This window comes from Heterodontus francisci, chromosome 2 (genome assembly GCF_036365525.1).
Source record: "Heterodontus francisci isolate sHetFra1 chromosome 2, sHetFra1.hap1, whole genome shotgun sequence".
Lineage (NCBI taxonomy): Eukaryota > Metazoa > Chordata > Chondrichthyes > Heterodontiformes > Heterodontidae > Heterodontus > Heterodontus francisci.
In genome coordinates this window covers 37290135-37313408 of record NC_090372.1, presented here as the reverse complement: position 1 = coordinate 37313408, position 23274 = coordinate 37290135, and the positions used below count along the sequence as shown (strand labels likewise).

The following is a 23274-nucleotide window of genomic DNA, read 5'->3' as shown; positions in this document are numbered from 1 at the left end:
TCATAGAAACCTATAAAATTCGAACAGGACTGGACAGACTAGATGCAGGAAGGATGCTTCCGATGGCGGGGGAATCCAAGATGAGGGGTCACAATCTAAGGATAAGAGGTAAGCCATTTAGGTCTGAGGTGAGGAGGGATTTCTTCACCCAGAGAGTGGTGAACCGGTGGAATTCTCTACCACAGAAGGCAGTTGAGGCCAAATCATTATATATATTCAAGAAAGAGTTAGATATAGTTCTTAGGGCTAAAGGAATCAAGGGATATAGGGAGAAAGCAGGAACAGGTTACTGAGTTTGGACGATCAGCCATGATCGTATTTAATGGCGGTGCAGGCTCGAAGGGCCGAATGGCCTACTCCTGCTCCTATTTTCTATGTTTCTATTTCAATTTTAACATATATGAAGTTACAAATGTTTCGCAAAAATCAATTTACAAGTTTTTAAGCAAAGCCGAAATTCCACGATAGTGAGCTGCAGCTATATCCCCATCTCTTTATTTTCATTCAATCAGTATCAGGCATCAAGGTTATTTTTATTTCATCCGCACAAGCTCTTCAAAAGCATGATTAACTGGGTAATATCCTTCCATACAGCAAATGATTATCTCAGTTGGTTGAGAATTATACAATGACTTATGAAGCACACTTAAAGTGCAGTAATTTCCATACACTATTGTTTAAAAACCAAGGTCTGCACAGCTGGTGGCAGGTTCCAGAATTCCTTATGTTAATCTGATTAAATTCTGCACTCATCATTAAAAAGACACGCACATTGTGAAATTAAAACCAAGTTTATGCACCAGTGTACATCCTAACATTTTAAAAGAGACTGGATAATGAAGCGGATTGGTGCACTGTCCATTCACCTCTAAGGTCTGGGGTGGAATCCAACTAAGACAAAAGAAATTTTGCTCCCTGTACAAGCTTCACAGTTCCTCTTAGCCCAAGGATGGCACAAAGCTGTCAAGTTCTGCTGACCTGTGGGCAATCTTACACTCACAACCAAGAAGGTGGCTGACACTGGAAACGTACCAGTTTTTGGTGATTCAATAGGGGCTCTTCTTGGGTTTCGGTTACAGCCAAGTATAGATATTAAGGGAGAGGAAAGGGAGGCTTCACCCTGCACCTGGTCTGTGCAACACACAGCCTGAATGTTCACACTTTACAATCTGCACAAAATGTAGAAATACATCTTTTTTTGTTTAAAAAAGTTATGATGTGGAATGCACTGCCAGAAAAGGCGGTGGAAGCAAATTCAATGGTAATTTTCAAAAGGGAACTGGATAAACATTTGGAAAGGAAACATATGTAGGACTATGGGGAAAGAGAAGAGGAGTGGGACTAATTGGCCAGCTCAAAGAGCTGGCAAAGACATGATGGGCCAAATGGCCTCCCTTCTCTACTGTATCATTGAATGATTTCCCCTTCACTGACGTTCCACATGCGGGTCAGGACAAAACTTTAGTTAAATCAAAACTTTAACCCTTTCTGTTTTTGACTTCAGCAAAGACAGTTGGCTGCAAACATTCTAGTGTCAAATAGTTCCATGTCATTTGCAGTATGAAGTTGGTGCATAGGTGGAACCAAAGCGACATGCTAAACATCCACTGGTGCTCCAGCACACGGGCTAGATAATGGCCCGGAACTCCTCTGTACTTTCAGCCACTGCAACTTTGTCTCAAGTGCGATGAGCAGCCCCTGCTGCACCAGTAGTGGCATTTTCCATTTCCCACACCAACCGGCCATAGGCTTATCTGAGTGTCAATACACATTAATATCAATTTAGGGGCAGAGTTAAACTCTAGACCCATGTGCACTAAGAACTGCAATGACTACCCGAACCTATTTCACATGGGACCCTCACAGCCTGCAGATAAAGCAGACTTCTATCCTATTAGTTTAGGTTGGATCGGGACCGAGGTCTCAGAGGTAAAAGTCCAGTGTCTAACCCATTGCACCACCCCAAAATCCATTTTTCAATTTGGTTACAATTTTTTTTCTTTTATAGGCAATCTCAACAAGACATCATGAATAGAATTATTGTAATTACATACATACCAATGGGGAAGGATCAGGAAACTTGCTGATGCCTTTCTGCTTCCAATGTTCTTCTATTACTTTCATATTTATATGATTTCCTTCAATAAAAGCAATATAGTCCTTGTAACTGCTGGTAGGCCCAGCCAAAATACCTAGAAAATTCAGGTGATAGCTGCAATACTCTAGTAAAGTAGGCCTTGCACTGTAAATATATATAAAAAAAAGAAAGCATCACAACAAATGCAACATAGTGGACAACTATATTTACAACGGAGAAAATAACCATATACATATTCAATCTTGTTCTCAAATCTCATTCAATCTTCAACGGCCAGGTAAGAAGGGATGCCACTCAAGTGTAGTTTCCAATACTAACTCATCTGAGATAACAGATAGTTTAATTGTTGGTTTATTGGAACGTAGGTGGATCTCTTGGGATGTGGAGAGGGGCAAAAAGACAAAAACAAACTGCATGGTGGCACATGATTGATGATGATTTAGGGTAGACAGATGGGTAGTAATTGGTTGGATCGCACTTGTCCTGCTTTTTGTGAATAGGACATAACTGGGCAATTTTCAACCTTGTAAGATAGATACCAGTGTTGTAGTTGTAGTGGAACAGCTTGGCTAAAGGCGCGGCTAGTTCTGGAGCAGGTCTTTAGCAGTATAGCCAGGACGTTGTTAGGGCCACACAGCCTTTGCTGTGTCCAGTGCGCTCAGCTGTTTCTTGAGATCACATGAGGTGAATTGAATCAATTGAAGACGGGAAATGATGGTGGGGATCTCAGGAAGCAACCTTTCCCTTGTTCCTGCCTCCATTCCCCCCACTTTTTTTCCCTCTGATCTGAACTTGCTTAAAAACTGTTCAATCGCTAACTTCTGCCAATTCTATTGAAAGGTCATCAACCTGCAACATTCGCTTTATTTCTCTCTCCACAGGTGCTGGCTGTCCTTCTGAGAGTTTCTAGCATTTTCTATTGTTTATTTTCTCACCCCAGTAGTGACTTCAGAGGACAACCAGGGGCCAGGTGATACTCCTCTGAGGAGAAGGGGTTGGAAAAAGTCAGAGAAGTAGAAGGAAAAAGGAAAAATATCAAGCAGCGAGTCACACCAGTATCCTACTATTGGCATAAACCGAAGAGCAGACAATGGCATTCCTGTCACACAGTCATGAAGAGAAAACACCACTAAAAGTCAGAAAGTAACTAAGCGAACAGGGGAAGAGTGAAGAATGTAACAATAAAAAATATGGATGTAACATCACAATGCTTCACACCAGCAATTCCCCATACAAGGATCCCCAAGCTCAGGAGGAAACAATTTCTCAAAATGTGTGCAGGGGGAAAACCAAGAATGCACATGCATGGTCAAAAACAGGCCAAATCTCCCACAACTATATTGGTTGCACTGGCAGAGCTCTGCAGACAGGTTCCTTGTCTGTCCCCATCAAACGAAAATGTAGCATGGCATGGGGAAACCCAAATAAAATAGCAAGAGGGAAAATATTAATTGACATTTATTTAATTTCCCTCTTTCCCATCTGCCCCTCAATTTCATTCCATTTCCTAACTGCAAGGGCATGAAACCATCCTGCTCCCAGGCCATTCTATCAATACCACTCTTTAAGACGGTCACTTAAGTTTTTGAGGTTCATTTGGGGTAATGGATTCCCTCATATCCTCCTGTTTTGGAGGAAGGAAGCTGAAAGAGAAGAAAAGGAAAGCATATAGTCTCCAAGCCTCCGACATGGCACAGCCAAATGTTTTAACATATTGTTTGGGGAACATTAGTACAATGTACAATTCATTCCCAATCGAAATACTTGTGTGCGTCTGTGTGACACTAAATTCTTGCTTGCATTTTTTAAGTGTATGGAAAGCCCCATAACCTCTCCCAACTCTACAGTGGAATACTTAGGTGACTGGGGACTATATAGGTAAATCATTATCTAAGAAATTGAGAATAATTATGATCAGTTAGGTTGGAAGTAACCTCTTAAATCTGATACTAAATATTTAAAGGGGAAGTCAATTGTAGGTCTCCTTATCCTACCTAACAGCAAGACGGCGCTGTTCAGTTGTAAGTTCTTCATCTTTACGTCCCAGCCCTATTGAAAATTAGAAATGAAGAAATCAGTGGAAAATTAGGGATGGAAAGCATGTCAGTGAGCGTCATCAAAACTAGACTGGTAGTACAGTCAGTCATTTATACATTTGGTTTTCACCCCCTGAACAATGCTGCAGAACTCATTTCAGAACTGCTAGTCATGAACATTCAAAATCAACAAAAGTGACAGATACATACCATGCCCTATAGCCAACAGCAGCCCCACTACCCATTCCCCCCCTCCCACACACAGGTCTTCCCATAACAGTGGAGGACATTCACTGGTGCACTGCACCAATCTACTGTTGACAACTGAATGAACTTACGCCTGCCTAGCAGACAAAGGAGAGCAACATGCCAAGTTTTCACTGTCACCTTAGAATTAAAAAGGCATTTTGGAATTAGTATAATGCTAAAATTCTCTGACAAACAACTCTTCTTGCACACAAATAGTGGTCCTGTGGAGCACCAGTGCTTGAATCTACAAGCTTTACTGCCCAGACATATCACTGCATGGAATTAAACTGTTTAAAACAAAAGGTCCCACAAAAAGTTACAACATGGCAGCTTCCTTTAAAAATTTTAAAAAGTTCAACTCGAATTTTACAATTGTTTTACTGTAATTTTGGCAGCTGATCTGTTTGTGCAACACAGCGCTCAATAAAATTTGAGCACCAATATCAGAAACTTATAAACACCGAAGAGAAAATCAAACTCAAGACAGAAAGTGAAAAAGTATGCAAGACTGAAGAACATAACAACAAGGAATATGAAAAATGGGCTATTGTGTGACGGAACAAGGTTTCACGCCAACAAGTCCCCATACAAGATCATCCCAATCTCAGCCAGTCCTGCCAAGGAGGGAGGAAGCAATCTCACAAAATGTGAATGTTTGGTGGGGTGGGATGGGGTGGGGAACAAAGAGAAAAAGGGTGGTGGTGGGAGGGGGTGGGTAACAAAAGTAAATATTGCCTAAAGGGAGTGAGTTTACCAAGTTCAGATTGTTTTCCAACACTGAAACAAAACCAACTGCTCACCTTAACAACTTCACCCATGATCCTTCATCAATGTCCTTGACCTCATTATCTCCTGTGACCTCAAATAGAAGTCTCGTATCTCCATTCCCAAAGCTGCCTAAAGAAAAAAAAAGTTTCCTCTTTTGCCCTAATACTAGCTCTCAGCAATTCTCCACACTCCATAAAATTCTAGTCTGGCTCAGACTTGAACGCAGCTCCGAATTTAGACAGGCTCTGACAACTGCTGCAAACCTTGACAGGAGAGAAAACAAAAAATCGCCCAACAAAGAACGCTTTTGCAGCCCCAGCCTCCAATCCCTCTTTTTAAAAAAAAAAACTGATAATATACTATTATTCTGCACTCAAGTTCCATTCCTAATCCTAAATTCTAGTCCTTCAGTGTTATCAAGCGGCACTTGCTCAGCAATAACCTGCTCAGCAATAACCTGCTCACTGACACTCAGCTTGGGTTCCGCCAGGATCGTACAACTCCTGACCTCATTACAGCCTTGGTTCAAACATGAACAAAAAAGCTGAACTCCAGAGGTGAGGTGAGAGCGACTGCCCTTGACATCAAGGCAGCACTTGACAGAGTATGGCATCAAGGAGCTCTAGCAAAACTGAAGTCAATGGCAATCAGGGGGAAAACTCTCCGCTGGTTGGAGTCATACCTAGCGCAAAGGAAGATGGTTGCAGTTGGAGGTCAATCACATCAGCTCCAGGATATTACTGCAGGAGTTCCTCAGGGTAATGACCTAGGTCCAACCATCTTCAGCTACTTCATCAATGACCTTCCTTCAATCTTAAGATCAGAAATGGGCATGTTCGCTGATGACTGCACAATGTTCAGCACCATTTGCAACTCATCAGATACTGAAGCAGTCAGTGTAGAAATGCAGCAAGACCTGGACCATATCCAGGCTTGGACTGATAAGTGGCAAGTAGCATTCGTACCACACAAGCGCCAGGCAATGACTATCTCAAACAAGAGAAAATGTAACCATCTCCCCATGACATTCAATGGCATTACGATCACTGCATCCCCCACTATCAGCATCCTGGGGGTTACCATTGACCAGAACCTGAACTGGAGTAGCCATATAAATATTATGGCCAGAAGAGTAGGTCAGAGGCTAGGAATCCTGCTGTAACTCACCTTCCGACTCCCCAATGCCTGTCCACCATCTACAAGGCACAAGTCAGGAGCGTGATGGAATTCTCTCCACTTGCCTGGATGGGTGCAGTTCAGCAACACTCAAGAAGCTCGACACCATCCAGGAGAAAGCAACCAGCTTGATTGGCACCCCATCCACAAATGTTCACTCCGTCCACCACCGATGCACAGTGACAGCAGTGTGTACCATCTACAAGATGCATTGTAGAAACGCACCAAGACTCCTTAGACAGCACCTTCCCAACCCATGACCTCTACCACCTAGAAGGAACACCGCCACCTGCAAGTCCCCCTCCAAGCCACACACCATCCTGACTTGGAACTATATGGCTGTTCCTTCACTGTCGCTGGGTCAAAATCCTGGAACTCCTTTCCTAACAGCACTGTGGGTGTACCTGTCCCACATGGACTGCAGCAGTTCAAGAAGGCGGCTCACCGTCACCTTCTCAAAGGCAATTAGGGATGGGCAATGTATGCGGTCATGGCCAGCGATGCCCACATCCCATGAATGGATAAAACAAAAGTTCCATCTACAAGCTACTCCTCCTCTACAACGTCAGTACTTTAAAAGAATTTGTCACAGTCCCACCCACTGGGGGAAAACACTAGATAAGACCCGAAAACGGGTATGGTACTCACCATGAGTTATTTACCGGCACCTGTTCGTTGCAATGCAGGTAGCACATAAATTTAGTGCTGCCACTAATTTAAATGATGATAGTGTGAAGACAAATGCTAAATGCATTGCTGAGTGGCTGCATGCCTCAGCAGGGGGCTCAAGTTCAGGTGAGGCTAGTGCCGCTTAAAGCCAGCCAGCGCCCCTTAAACAGGAGGTGCATTCCGGCTGCAGCATGCGTTGGAAATGGCTGGAGAAGACTGTCTGACCTACAACAACAAAAACGGCTCAACAGGGCAGACAGCATTCTCCAAGGTGCTCTTAAGTAGCACTGGAAGCCTTGGTACTGAGGTGGACAGAATGAAAGAGGCCCTCTACCCACAGAGGGCCAGGAGGCCCTTCAGCCAGACACTGAGAAGGCACTGGGAGCATAATAACCATCAGCCAATGCAAGCAATCTAGTCTGGAGGACTTGGATGAAAAGCAAGAAGTTTAATGACCTCACATGATTGGTCAAGATCAGTAAATACATCTTCAAATGCCATATCCTTACAAATTAACCACGAGCCACACACACTGCTCAATTTACCACACACACCCTTTTACTCACCTACCAATATTCTCTAACAACTCAAACCTCACATTCATAGCCTTATCTTACCCTCACACTTAACACTGCTGCAAGCCTCACATAGCTTGCACACACTGCCAGCTATTCAACCATGACAGCCACATCATATTGCAAGACACTCACTAGCACACTTTCCCCTCTCTTGTGGGAAAAGGTGGCGCACAACTAGAGCAGCAGGAACTAATCGGCAGGGCAAAGTCACACCTGCATGTTCTAACCCCCGTGATGGAGATAGTCTGGCCATCATGGGAGCGGCCACGACTGAGGCCATGGCCAGCAGTGGGGCTGAAATGATTAAAGATGGCTATGTTCCTCAAAACTGTGGGGCATCCAAATTACTCCATCCATAACCTTTAGATTTATTAAACTGAAAATTGATAGCTGCTCACTACTTCTGGATTAACTTCATCTTTTTAAATCAGATTGTCACACTTTAACTTAGTCCCTCAATAATAGTAAAAATTACATAGAATTTACAGCCTACAAACAGGACCCTTCTGCCCAACTGGTCAATGCCACCGTTTATGAAGCTCCTGCCACCTTACTTCATTTCACTATCAGAATATCCTTGTTTTCCTTTCTCCCTCATGGGCTTATCAAGCTTCCCCTTAAATGCATCTATACTTGTGGTAGCAAATTCAACACTCTGGGGAAAGAAATTTTCTATTGGATTTATTCATGACTATCTTATATTTATGGATACTAATTTTGGACTCCCTCATAAGTGGAAACTTCGCTACATCTATGTTTTGTGGCAGTAAATAGAATGGGCACAATGAAGGCAGAACAATGCAGGACCAACATACAATGAAGAAAGGACTGTTTATCCTCAGCCATTACTTTGGCTTCTGACTAAAGTTTAAATTAGGTCATCAAGCCCCATTCCTACTTTGCTTCAACCCTCCATATGAGCCAGTGGCATCCTGTTTTAGGTTACACCAGTTTTACAGCATTTTTCAGAGGAGGAACAAACTCCTTATTTAAAAAAAACCTTTGTAATTCATAATACATGCACAGAGTGCAATATTTCAAATACTAAATCATTAAGTTGTCTGTACTGCAAAAAAAATCCTTAAGCCATAAAATCAATGACAAACAGTTCCTGAATCTGCTGTAGAAAGGCACACATTGAAAGCTATATGACTAAATACATAACTTTCTCCCCAGATCTCCAGATTTGTTTCTATAAGAATTGCTTTTACAACAGGGAAAACAAAAACAAAAAATTGCCACTTCGACAGCATTAACAACCACCTGATCTAACCAATGAAATACTAAATTTGTAAGAACTGATTTTGGGGATCTGTTGCTCGGACCCAAAACGCAAGCCATATTAATAATGACATGAGCTCTGTCAGTGAACTCTGTCCACTTGTACAATTGGCAAGATTACCTGGCAGGTCCAATCAAAAATTTCATTTAAAAACGCGTCTCACGCATTTATCTCTTAGTTTCCTGACTGTCGCCCTGTATTAAAACTTAATAACAAAAGCAAACTTAAAATTCTCATCCTTGTGTTCAAATTCGTCCACGGCCTCACTACTCCCTGGCCGGGATTTTATGGGCTGGGGGTGGCCCCATCCACCAGCCAGAAAGTCAGGGGCAACCGCCAGTCAGATTGGATTTTACATGCATCAGGCAATTAACTGACTGTCATTGGGGCTCCTGTCCCTTTAGGGGATGAGATCCTGCCTTCAAAGGCTGCTGGTCAATTGGAGAGCTGGCAGCTCTTCAAGACCAGCAGTGCTACCGGGAATGGCAGATACTGCTGGGACTGCAACCAGGTTGGAACAGCATCATGGAAGCCCCCCCCAGAACCCAGATAAGTGGAGTTGAAGTCACTGGGGCCAGTCAGGCAGGTGAGAGCAGTGGGGTGGCATTTCCATGGGGGAGGCCCTTGTTGCCCAGGGGTGGCACTCCATGGGCCAAAGAGTGTCGGATCAGGAGGACCACTCCTCCTGAGCCCACAGAGGGGCCGCCAAGGTTTACCTGCCAGTCTCGCACATAGCAGCGGCAGGAAGAGGCCCTTATGTGGCCCTTAATTGGCCACTTAAGGACATCAATTGGCCTCTGGGTGGGAGGGCTATCTGCCCGTCAACTTCCCTGCCGCTGGGAAAGGTGACTGATGCGCTTCCCCTCCACACCCCCCGCCTGCCCTCCCACCTGATTTTTCAGCCTCCCCGCCCCTCTGCCCGCTCTCTGAGGCCCTGTAAAATCCCAGCCCTATCCAAGTAACCTCCTGCAGCCCTACAAACCTCTAAGATCACTGCACTTCTCCAATTCTGCCCTCTGGTGCTTCCCCAATTTTCATCACTCCACCATTGGGGGCCTTGCCTTCATCTGCCTAGGCCCGCAGCTCTGCAATATCCACCCTAAACCACTCCACCTCACTTTCTTCCTTTAAGATGCTCCTTAAAACCTACTTCTTCAATCAAGTTTAGGGCAACTGTCTAAATATCATGTGGATTGATGTCAAATTTAATTTGATTAAATTTTTACTCCGTTGAAGGTGCTATATAAATGTAAGTTGTTGCTGTATGTCCGGCCACAGACACCAACCTGCTGCAATGATAGCGCTATTGTGCTCCAGGATGGCCAAGTATTGAATACAATGAACCTAACTTCAATACCAGGACAATATTATAGCTGCATTCCTCACAGAACTCTTTGGGTTTTTCTTGACTCGAAGGCTAAAAAAAGTGCAATGTGCTGCTTCTACTTTACAGGTTGTGGGCTGTACACTGCTGTCATTATATGAGGCAGTGGAGGAACAGGAAAAGAGGATATGAGTGAAAGAATTCCCACAACAGCTAGGAATGCCTGCATTCTAGAATTGAGGAAAATGAGCCAATGCTTATGACCATTTAGAGTTATGATCTGGAATGCATTGCCTGAAAGGGTGTTGGAAGCAGATTCAATATGAACTTTCAAAAAGGAGTTGGATGTGTACTTGAAAGGAAAAAATATGCAGGGCGATGGGGAAAGAGGAGAGCGGGACTAACTAGGTAGCGCTTTCAAAAAGCTAGCACAGGTACGATGGGCTGAAATGACTTCTTCTGTGCTGTACGATTTTATGTGAAGTTGGAAATCATTGGAAGAAAACCACAATCAATCCACCAATTAATTACAACACTACACATAAACAACATCGAGACTGACATATTCAAGAGACCTGGGAAAGATTGAGTGGAGCAGAAAAGTGGAAACAAATACCAAGTAGGGCTTGAAACGAAACTCAAAACTAGATGTGTTGAAAGGAAATTTATTGTTTCTACATTCTTAAATTCTTAAGTTACCAGCCTGTATAAACATTTACGTAAAGAGCAGCACCGGTACTAAACTGGGAAATGGCAGTCACTGTCCTCTCCAATAAGAATGGCGTGTATCAAAAGGGAAAGTGCTGGGGGGAAAGAGGGAGAAAACAAAAGTGTACCTTTATTCTTCCAAAATATGACTTTTTACCCCACTAGCAGCATCTGAGGCAAATAACAAAAATTTGCAGCAGAGCAAAAACTTTGAAAATACATCAAAATAGGACGGGTCTCTGATGTACATGGAAATGTGTTCACCCAATCCTAAGGACGAATCTTGAAGTTCAATTTTTTCTCAAGAAAGCAGACGGTCTAATTCAATAACCATATCGTGATGAAACCCTTAAACTAAAATACACCATGTTAAAATTGGGCTCTGTAATAAATCACTGGGGGCTAAATTGGATAGACCCTGAAAACAGGTGCAAAGATGCAATGTACAATTACCCTATGCCTCTTCAATGTAATGGAGGGAGGAGACCATCTTCGTGCTACCTGCTCATTATCATGATTGCTGCGTGCAGACAGAACTAATCGTGCTGTTCACTGGCTGCACACATCAGAAGGGCGCCCAATATTGTTACTTGCTGACACTACTTAAAGCTAGCCTCTTAAAAGGGAAGGCGGACTGTGACTGCTGCAGGTGCTGACATCATTTGGAATAGTGTTGAGCAACAAAAACAATGGCTGACCATGGGATAGAGTGCACACCAAAGTTTTCCACTGCTGGACTGGTGATCTTGTTGGAGGAGGTGGAAAGGAGAAGGAATGTCCTTTATCTGCAGGAGGCCTTCCTGACACATGGTGGTACAAACAAGGTAGTATAAGTTAATTACTTAGACTCAACTGTAGGTATATATCAATGATTTAGACTCAAACGTAGGGGGTATGATTAAGAAGTTTGCAGATGTTACAAAAATTGATGCGGTTGATAGTGAAGAAAGCTGTAGACTGCAGGAAGATATCAATGGACTGGTCAAGTGGGCAGGAAAGCGGCCCACTTGGAATGGAATTCAATCTGGAGAAGTGTGAGATAATGCATTTAGAAAAGGCAAACAAGGCCAAAGAATATTCAATAAAAGGGAGGATACTTCGTGTAGAAGAGCAGGGAGACCTTGGAGTGCATGTCCACAGATCCCTGAAGGTGGTAGGAGAAGTAGATAAGGTGGTTAAGAAGGCATATGGAATATTTTCCTTAATTATCCAAGGCATAGCGTATAAGAGTAGGGAGGTTATGCCAGAACTGTATTAAAAACTAGTGTTACGATCATCTAGTTTCATGGTTTATATTAATTTTTCTAACATAACTTTTAGTTTTGGTAAAATTAAAATTTGCAAATCTAAGGGAATTGAAACTCAAATTCACAAGTTACCAGACCATCCAATATATTTACACTGCAAAGGTCTTTCCATGTGTACTTACAGAGTCAGAGTTAGAACGGCGAGTGCAATAAAACAGCAGGTGGCCCTGTTTAGTTGGGGAATTGAAGACCAAGTCTGAAGAGAATTGCCCTATCTTTGTTAGCAATGTGAATTATGCATGTTGACTCCAGATCAAAGGTTTTGTTTTGAAGCTAGAAGTTAGTTTACATTACTATCTGGGACATCCCAGATGTACCACTTGCTATGGAGATAGACTATGCAGGGAGATGCCCTTTGGTCTGGTGTTTTATCTCTGATTGCTCACAGAAAAGTTCAGATGATGTTTGGAAGCAGCTGGACCCAGTAGCAAAAGGTTAACAGCAGCCAAGGGTGCTTTCTGATTCAATGTCACTATGCAAGAATGCCAGTGAGGCCCATGCTTGATCTGGGAAGTCCACAATCATGAAGTGTTGAGAGAGTTGAGGGGCTTGCCATGCCGGATGCTAACAAAGGACCCCAAGAGATCTCATACCTCAGAGGATAGCTGTAACACTAAGGGGAGTCAAAGTGAAATCCTGAGAGCTGTGCTATGTGTGGGATTGGTCCCAGGAGAAGTGAATGAACGTTCAAGATCCTGTAAAGTATAACGGGACTCTTGAGTGGAAGTAAAAGTCAAACAGGGAGTGTTATGTTGAGATTTTTGGTTTTAAAGTATAAGTGATTACAAAATATAATGTTAATAGTGCTTGCTTTAACTCTTGTACATTAAAGGTTTTTGTTTAAAATGTGAAATCCTGTGGCATTATTCTTTCAGTTAATAACTGGAAGTTCGAATTCTTTTTAAAAAGTTACTGGTCTCTTGAGATCTTAACACTAGTTAGGCCAAAGCTCGAGTACAGTGTCCTGGTTACCACGTTACAGGAAATACATGATCTCACGAAAAAGAGGGGACGGAGGAGATTTATAATAACGTTCCCAGGAGTGGATAATATTAGCAAGGAAAAATTAGATAGGCTGGGGTTGTTTTCTTTAAAACTGAGGAGGCTAAGGGGCGATTTAATTGAAGTGTACAAAATTATGAGACACTTACAGTGGATAGGAAAGACCAATTAGCAGAGAGACCAATTAGCAGGAGACAAAAAAAATGCCTAGAGGACAGTTGAGAAGACATTTTATTTTACCCAAAGGGTTGTGGGGGTTGTGGAGCTTGCTGTCTGAAAGGATGATGGAGGCAGAACTCCTCATCACCTTTAACATGCTCTTGGATATCATTTGAAGTGACGTAACGAACAGGGCTACAGACCAAAAGCTGGAAGGTGGGATTAGGCTGGCTAGCTGTTTTGTGGTTGGCACAGACACGGAAAGAGTACGACAACATAACCATTATGTTACTGGATTAATAATCCAGAGGACTGGACTAATGATGCAGAAACATGAGTTCAAGTCCCACCATTGCAGTTGGTATTAAATAAATCTGGAATTAAAAAGCGAGTATCAATACTGGTGACCATGAAACTATCAGATTGTCATAAAAACCCATCAGGTTTTAAGGAAGGAAATCAGTCATCTTCACCCAGTCCGCCCTAACATGTGATCCCAGACCCAACGCAAAGTGGCTGACTCTTGAATGCCCTCTGAAATGGCCTAGCAAGCCACTCAGTTGTTGGGGATGGGCAATAAATGCTGGACTTGCCTATGACACCCACATCCAGTGACATGTGAATTTTTTTTTTTTTAAAGGCCAAATGGTTGTCTCCTATGCCATAAATTTTCTATGCATCAGTGGGAACAGATAGCCAGGGAGTTAAGTGCCCAGGAACAGTACTGCAAAAGGTTCAATGACTTCACATGAGAGGTCAAGATCAGTGAATGCACCTTCAAAAGCCATATCCTGCCAACTACACCACTAGCCTCAGCCACTGCTTTATTCACCACACCTCATCAGTCACCTACCAGCAATCCCTATTAAACAGGACTCATACTCAACATTCTTGCGCTTCACCTCACCCTCACACACTTAGCATGGTTGTTTCGCATCCAACTCTCTCAGCTTGCACATGCAGCCAGCTATTCAGCCATGACAGCCACATCATTCTAACATATTGCATGAAACTCACTGGCACACTTCCCTCCCTTGCAGGAAAAGCTGGCACATAAACAGAGACAGCAGGAATTAATCGGGAGGGCAGAAGCATTCCTTCACGTTCTGAAGCCCATGCAGGAGACAGTGCTGGCCATTATCAGAAGGGCCATTGCTGAGGCAGTGGTCAATCCATTGAGGATGACTGTACCCTCGTCCCTAACCCTCCTCAATCTGCAATCTCTTCTGATTTACAAGCTGCAGATGGTGCAAGCATACACTTCTGACTTTCCCCTCTCCCTCACAACAACCTTATCTTTGTCCCTTTTTCCTTTCAGATACCCAAAAACTACAACCTGCCCATGCAGTGGAGTAAGACCAAAAAGATATTAACAATGAAGACAAACCATCACCTGATTTCACATACGCTGCCACCAGTTCTGATACTGACAGTACATATATTAGAGGATACCATTGAGGTCTGTATGTGGTAAGCTATCTGACACAGGTGCACCATACAGCCAAGGCAGAAGACAAGGATAGCGCAGGTGCCAGCCTGATGGAGGGCGAGGATGCACACAAGTTGTTCTGTAGAGGAGTCAACCCAGGACTTCAATGGGCCAGACTACAAAAGAAGGCTGATGGGTATGCACACTGAAATGCTTGGTGCAGCAGGAAGCCTGCCAGAAAGCCTACATTCAACATCCAGGAGCATGGAGGAGTCCAGCACCAACTTGGCACACTTGCACAGAGCTTGCAGCCCATCATTTCCAGCAAGGAACTGGCGGCCAACTCCATTAGCACATTTGTGGACCCAACCCATGATGCAACATCAGATGGCCAATATCTCATCTTCCATTGCAGCACAAGTAGAAGCCACCAGAAATCTGGGTGCTGCATTCGAAGCTCCAACTGCTGCCATGTCAGCTTAGACTGTTGCAATCATGGCTATGCATACCAGTGCTCAAAGAGGCTTATAGGGTGTGTCACAGCAGCCCAGCAATCTGTCCTCCAACAGATTCCTAGGATTGTTGAGGCACTGCCCCAGAGGAGCAGCAGTGGCTGCACGGAGAATGAACCTTCTGTCCTCTATCAGGATGATAGCATTTACGATCCCACCTTTCTACTCCACCAGTGTTCTTGTTGTTGCCTGTCAGCCAGCCAGCCCAGAATGCTGCAGCCCATATGGTGCTGCCTGAAGTCCAGCCTCCTCGGCCAGAGCTACTCGAGGTCATCCAAGGCCAACTGCAGTCTTCTGCAGTGAAATTCAGCAACCTTCCACCAGTCAGGATGCAGCCACTGCGGTAGCACTGCGTAGGAGTATCAGGACAGGAAAAGGCACACGAAAGACAGGCACGAAGGGAATGCACAAGGGTGAGCAGTTTCACTTTTTATATTACATGAGTTGTCTTAATTTGGAAATTTGGTTTGGAATGTGTATTTTGTGTTAGCTTTTATTTTTTCATTGTAGGCATGTCAATGATGCGGCCTGTGACAGAGGGAAAGGAGTGAGGGACTGTTGGTGAATAGAGATTTGGGGTTCAGGTCACTGGTTTCACACTCAAATTAGTTCATGTACAGCCTGGACATAAAAGGGTTTCCAGGTTGCAGCCTCCCTTCTTCCTCTCTTCTGCCTCTTCCTGCTTGTGCTGCTACTGTTCCTCAGCTTCTTGCTTGATAGGTCATGGCAAGGAGTGTTGAATAGTTGTACAGATTGCAATGTACCACAACAAATTAGATGATCAGGAGGGACATTTAATGCTCCATCTACAGGCAAGTTATTTGCTTACTTTGTTGCAAGTGTTCTGTAGGGTTGGCTTCCCTTAGTGTAACCCACAATGCTGCAAGCTGCCTAAGGGCAAACCAGTGTTGGAGCATGGATCAGAAGATATTAGGCCCTTTATTTCCAGACGCAAAGGGATTAATGTCTGGTTCACATGTAAAGGTTGCCTCTTTATTGTCCTTTTCATGTACAGTGCACGGCACACTTCCAGCTGGAAGTTTGCATGTGCTTCCTGGCTGCTATTTTGGGGTCTCAGTACATCAATTAGCACTCAATGGGCACGATATCGCACAATTTTAGGCCAACGGCTTCAAATAGTTTGGCATCAGTATACAGTGAAATTCTACATCACTTGACATTAACATAAAATGCAGATGTATCCAACAACCAAATTTAATACACAGATAAAACAAGCTTCTGTTGGCAGAGTAAGCCTGGCAGTTACACTACCTTGAACTGCTGCTGGCACACACTATAAGCTTTGCCAGATCAGTTTTGGGTTCTCTTTGAATACCTCAACTCAATCAGGGACTTAGTCTCATCGATAGCCATGCTATGTTTATCATGGATGAGAAACAAGAAACCAAATTTTAAGTCCAGTGAATCCAGACATACACCTCTTAGAATCATACAGCGCAGAGAGAGGCCATTTGGCCCATCGTGTCTGTACCAGCGAGTCCCACTTCCCGGCTCTTTCAGCGTAGGCCTTCAAATGTTTCCTTTTCCAAATACAGTCGCTCTCCCTCACCACCCGTTTAGGCAATGCATTCCAGTTCATAACAAATCACTGCATTTAAAAAATAAGTTCTAGAAATCTCCCATCTGGTGCTTAATTTCTTTCAATCTATGTCCTCTAGTTACTGACCCTACTGCCAGTAGAACATGTTTGTCCTCATTACTCTTGGATTATAATTTTAGCAAAATTGTTCACCTTCATAATCGGCTCTCATTGGTATCATACACCATCTTGAACTGGTGAGAAGTGTTCCCAACCCAGACTTCAAAGAGGTAGTTCACCACCATATAAAGTTTTGCCAACTTTGCTGGAAATGCCAAATGGCATGCAAAGTCATTTTCTCAATGGCCAAGTTCCCATCATCACCAAAACTCGTCAATTTAAAAAAATTATAATCAGGCTAGAAATTGGCGTGCCCTGGTTTTTGGGAGCCACAATTCACAACCTGCCTACACCGGTTCTGATCAAGGTGGTCAGCAAATAAATTTGGTCCACCCACCTCTTCTGCATGATCATAGTGTGTGGCTGAATGGATCCTGCACTGCTGGCATCCACCTCAAACAGCCTCTGTGCTCAGCAGGGGAGCCAACCAGCATTGTGCAGAAGCCACATGCTGTAGCCAGCCTGCTATTTTTAAAGGCAGGCTGCCCCTATTAAAGGAAAGCTGCAGTAAATAGAGAAAGGTTTCTGGTAATTCACTTTGGAAGAGTGAGGCTGAAGTAAGATGGTGCAGCAGGCAAGGGAGAGGCCTCCCAGATTTATTGACACTGCCTTGGAGGCACTGGTGACCCAGGTGGAGTCACCAGGAGGCCTTTATGCACCAGCTTCCAAAGGGAGCACATTGGGCTGTCACCTCCCTGGCAGTCTGGACCTGGGGACATGACAGTGGTGTCGAATGAAGTTTAATGACCTCACACAGGTGATCAAAGGGAGTGAATGCATCCTCATATTGCATTTCATATTAAACACAATACCAACCTCTCATACTACTCAATCACCACATCCCTTTCATTCATGCAGCAGCATTCCCTGGCACTCACGCCCAATATTCGTATATTTCACCTCACCCGCACACACCTACCAATGCTGCCAAACTCACACCCACTTCTCCTTCCTTCACAGACCTCCAATTATTCAGCTATGACAGGCACATCATCCAAACAGAGCGCAGCACAACATTCTGCCCTCTCTCTTCCAGGAAAAGGTGACCCATAACCACCAGAGACCCAGAAAACTGGAGAGGGCAGAGGCTGCCATGATTCTATCCCATACCCCCTAGAGGAGATGGTGCTATGAGTGCAGAATCAGCAGAACCGGTGGCATTGGGTGCCACCGAAGCCATCCAGGATGATGGTAAGTGATTGCCTTATTCCCCTTCTCAACTCTTTCCTCAACCCCATCCTGAGATGTGACATGAAGTGGAAGCTGCAGATGGCATGACCGTGGAACTCTTGACTTTTCTTGGGGTGACAGCATCAGTCCCCACACCAATGCCACTCTGCAGATGCCATTGCTGTTGCCTCTCAGCCAGTCAATACTGACTGTTGCCGCCCACGCCCAAGCGGTGCAGTATGAAAGCCGGCCCTCAAGGCCCAGAGCTGCTCGAGATCAGCCTGCAAGACCATATGCAGTCTCCCCAAATAAAAGTCCACAGCCTTCCACCAGTCATGCTGCACCGACTGGGGTAGAACTGCATAGGAGCAGTAGGACAAAGACACCCGCAAGACAGACATTGATTGATAGCACAAGAGTGAATAGCTTATTTTTGTTTGTATAATTGGGTGCATAGTTTTGTGAAGGTCTTTGTTTGTGGCTTTCATTTCTGGATGCTGGCTATGGGGATGTTGTGACGGGGTGTCTGAAATGGGTGTGACCATGGGGAATAGGGAAGTTGGTTCAGTGGAAGCAGAGTCTCAAAATTCATGCTCTCAGAATCTGCCCAGCTATACTGGATCCAGGATGCCTCTTCTTGTTCCTCCTCCTCCTCCCTCACAGAGCTTCCCCTCTCTGCCTCCACCATTCCATTTTCTGGTCATGTTGCAGGCCAGGAAGCACTTAATAACTGCCCCATACCTGGGTCAGGTAGTCCTCTCTACTCCTGGACTATATTCAGCAACTGGCAAAAAGCAGCTTCAAGAACCCAGCGTAGTGCTTTCACCAACCCTGCCTAAGCAAAATTTACTCAAAAACACCTCACATGCAACTCGAGTGGCTGCTTAATTAGCACAGGTTCAGGGCCCATCTTGCAGCAATGGTGAGTGACATATGAATGTCTTGCCTAGACCTACCTGATGCAGAGTAGGTATCCTGGCAGCGCATCAGCCAGTTGGGCTGTGTGATGTCAGGATAGCAACGATTCAGAGCCTTCCGGCGTACGCAGAGGATGCCCCCACATGCTCCCTTTTCTTCATGGAATGCCAGGTGGGCCATGCAGGAAGAGCCTGGAAGCACATGGCACCCCAGAAAAGCAGCACTAGGCCTCCATAGTGCTGCATCCAATAGTACTTTGGAAATAAACTTCACGCCCATATTAAACTTAAGTGCCACGTACCAGTGATAAGTTTGGCTTGCAAACGTGCAGACACTGATGCAAGTGGCTTTCCTTGTCGCATCTGCTCAGAACTTGCACTGTATCCTGCCTTGCAGCACAACTGGGCATCAAGCTCTGTACAACACTGATTAGGTAATGAAGAGAAAGTGATTTTTGCTGATGGCACTTAAATAAAAAGCGCAAGAGAGAAATGATGCATCTGCAGAATGACTTTGACTGGTTATGCCACTGGGCATAATGAATGGGCAATGAAATCTAACAGAAAGAAATGTAAAGAAATATACGTTGGTTGAAAAACTACACCATGAATTTAAGTGAACAAATGCAGGGAAACTTTGCAACTGACTAGTCTGCAACTGCTTTGGCAACAAATACATTTAGAACCAATGTACCAGGCCCAAAGAGTTATAAATGTTTGGAATGATCTGGCAGGCAAGGCAGTACAGACAAATTATTACAGGAAGTTTTAACTTCTGGATTCTGGAATGGAACAGTTAGGATGCTTGAGGGATAATCCTCGACAGGCTGAATGGTTTACTCCTTGTTCTTTACTTCGATTATCTAGTTTTATGGATGTGTGTTTTATTTGATTGGGGGGGGGGGGGGGGTGCGGAATAATTTCTGACTAACATGTCTATTAAAGCAACAAACTGGACAAGTTGGATTGGAATACACAAATGTGCAAAAGCAACAGTTTGCTTGTTTTGAAATTCAGAGTAGCCAATATGTTCTAATATAAAATAGCATGAACTACTTACACTGTACCATAAAGATTCAAAGAAAATACAACATTTAATATGAATCAAATTTGTTACTAAACTGAAGCAACTATAATATCATATTGTAAATCATAAAGAATTCTCTCAATAATTCAGAATTCACTTTCTCGAATAAGATGGTCACATAGAAGTAGCCCAGCATCAAAACCATCAGCACGTGGAGCATCCTGGTAGCTGCAGTTATTGATACTGAACTGCCGTTTCAACTCCGTTATAAAAAGGACATTCACACACTTCCCCAAAGGTCTGGATTTTGTCAGTCTGCATCACATACAAAAACAGGTGAGGAAGGGGACAACTTTTGCCTTCCTGCTCTGTGAGTCATCCAACTGATACAAGTTTCATCCACAGGTTGAGCTAAAGTGCACATGATTCCAGGAGTTTTAGGTTAGAACAGATGTTGCTGCGATCAATACAATAAATACCTGAGCATGATAATATGCTACAGGTTAGTTACAATAGGTATTTTCAAGCACGCAAAAGAAACACAATTACAGTGGCTCAGCTCTAGAAAAGTAACAAGTGAAAAAACAAGTGAAAAGTGAAAAATCAGAACCAAGAATAGATCATCTGGTCCTTACCATCATGTATTTGAAAGGCAAGGCTGGTGATTTTCTGGGTGACTATCATCAATGGACTAGAAAGGAAGGAAAAGAAAATAATTTTAAACAAACAGGTTGAGGTTAACAGTAGAAACAGTAGTCACTAAACAAAATAGAAAAGCTAAAACTGCTGGTGTGTAGAAAATGGCATCCAAAAACTCAAGATATTCTGTCAGACAATCCAAACAGAACTTCAGATATTTCCACTAAACATAGCCAAAGCCATTCATTTTACTGCATACACAGCCTCCAAGCTCAGAATCTCAAATATTCAGTTACAACATAGCATCAGTGAACTGGAACCCCTTACATATGACAAAACCAGCTTCAAACTCTTGCTTCATTAACTCTTCTTAAATGCACATTTGATGTTGGCCATTCTTGTAGGATTGCTGGCCCCAAAATTTCAAGACACTGTGCTGATGATATTGAACCTTCTAGAATTGGTAACTTAAGTTTCTCTTTAGATGTTTTATTCCCAGTAAACTGAACAATTTTATGGAGGCCCCTCAAAATACCTGTGCAGTTGCTTGCAACACACCATCACTGTAATTCAAGTCACAGAAGTCTAAGATACAGCAACTGAAAGTTACAGTATTTACAGCAAAAACATCTCGTTATCAAGATATGTCTGTCCATTTTGATCATGTGCTTTCTTCTTGCTGAGGAACCATCCAAGTATTACAGTATACAACACCTCAGATATAGTTGGTTCAATCCATTTCCAGATTGGGCCAATGACTTAATGACATAAATCAATTGATGTACAAACATCCAAGTACAATCACAAAATGTATCCTGAGGGAACTTGAGAGATTTATTATTTATGAACAATTTCAGGATGCAGGCTTTCTGGACAGTTGGCTGCACTAAATGTATTACAGGCTGGTACAGCAAATTTCATTATACAACTGGTCTGTTCAGGCCTACTTGCTTTAATCCTACCCACCAGATTGTGCTTTCTTTTACTTTATATAGCAGCAGTTAATGACTTTTACAGGATGATCTGAGGCATTAGATGATTGGGTTTCAGAGATTTAATCAAATGGCAACTGGTAATGGGAGCAGGGATGCTGTGGAATTTTATGCTGAACAGCCCCAAAAGCCATCGACAGTCTTTAACTTATTCTTCTGGATAACTGAATTCATTTTTTCCTTATAAAAGACTGAGTCAATCTCATTTTTGCAGTGAATTAAAAAACATATAAAATACCAGATTATATGTTTATTTTCTTTGATGGCACTACTCCGTAAGACTTTCCATCTTATTTATACGTCATTTAATGGACCAATCTCTGTAGTAGCAATTGCAACTACTCTGGGGCATTTTTCTCAATGAAAATGAAACAAGGTGGCCAATTCAGATGAAGGAATGAGTGGGCAGGGAGGGTGAGGGACTGGATAGAAACGACATAGAAAGGAAAGGTCAAATCACAACAATATAAAACAGGTTAATACCAGCGTGCTGGGGATAAACAATAAAGTTTCTGTAAAAGGAATACAGTGAGAAGGATTGATCCTGAAAAAATAATTGGTTTATGTGGTTTTTATCCACCCCTAAAATTTCTTAAATTCCAGAGGGCTGCAGTCCTCCTGTACCTTATCTGCTGGATGTTCTTCATGTGTAAGCTGGGCAGTAAATGAAAACTGAACCCTCTTCTAACTCGCTGATCCACAGAACAGAATATGACCAATCTCAGAATCCATAAAGGAAACTGGGAACAGTCTGTCTCGATTCCTACTTTGAGAAGAACTCTCCAAACTAAGACATACCAAAGACAATCTCATATTACACCAATATACCACCCTAATTAAAAACTTACTATGCATCCAATTCTATAAGCTGAAACACTGATATGAAAAAAGGGAGCTTCTTTTCAAAAATAAGCTTTCACAAATTTAAACGATAGAAAAAGAAGTCGATTCAATATTGATTGTACACCAACTGCTCAGCTCCAACTAAACGGCGTGCTATGACTGTCCAAGAAAGCTGCTGCCTTAATGGTTTAATAACCAGAGTCATGCTTCAGCCCTTGAGGGCTGCAGCCACATTTCAGTGCGAAGTAATTTTTACCTCCTTCAGAAAACAAATGCAAGATGGTTTCACATTTTTGTTTACAGTTGTCCTGCTTTGGAAACTACAGAAAACCTTTTACTTTTATAAAGTACTCCAATGGGCATTAAAATTTCAATAACAGTACTGGCAACATCCACTCCACAGATTATTAAAAATTCAAATCTTCAATACCACATAACAAAAAAGGCGATTGAAGCAGAACTGAAAAAAAAAAATCAACAACCCTTCCTTAATTTAGTAGCATCTGATTGAAATAAAAATATCCTGGGTTCATCCATTTCAGTTTAAGTTTTCAGAAGGATATGGTACCCACATGGTTATGTGACTGCATTAGTTACCCGGAGATTGAGAGCTCAATCTCACCTTGGCAAACTGTTAAACTGAACTTAATAAAACTGGTCATTTGCAAG

At 43.1% G+C, this 23274-nt stretch overlaps 1 protein-coding gene across 4 annotated transcripts in view; it reads right to left on the bottom strand.

Moving 5' to 3' along the window:
- The window catches only part of mboat1 (membrane bound O-acyltransferase domain containing 1), a 198105-nt gene that overhangs the window by 105464 nt on the left and 69367 nt on the right, over positions 1–23274 (bottom strand). For all 4 annotated transcript variants that reach the window (XM_068057027.1, XM_068057037.1, XM_068057055.1 and 1 more), the window contains 3 exons: positions 20767–20822; positions 4093–4147; positions 2059–2242 (listed from right to left, as the gene is read on the bottom strand). In XM_068057027.1, the coding sequence (XP_067913128.1) occupies positions 2059–2242; positions 4093–4147; positions 20767–20822 (295 nt within the window). The remainder of the gene's footprint in view (positions 1–2058; positions 2243–4092; positions 4148–20766; positions 20823–23274) is intronic.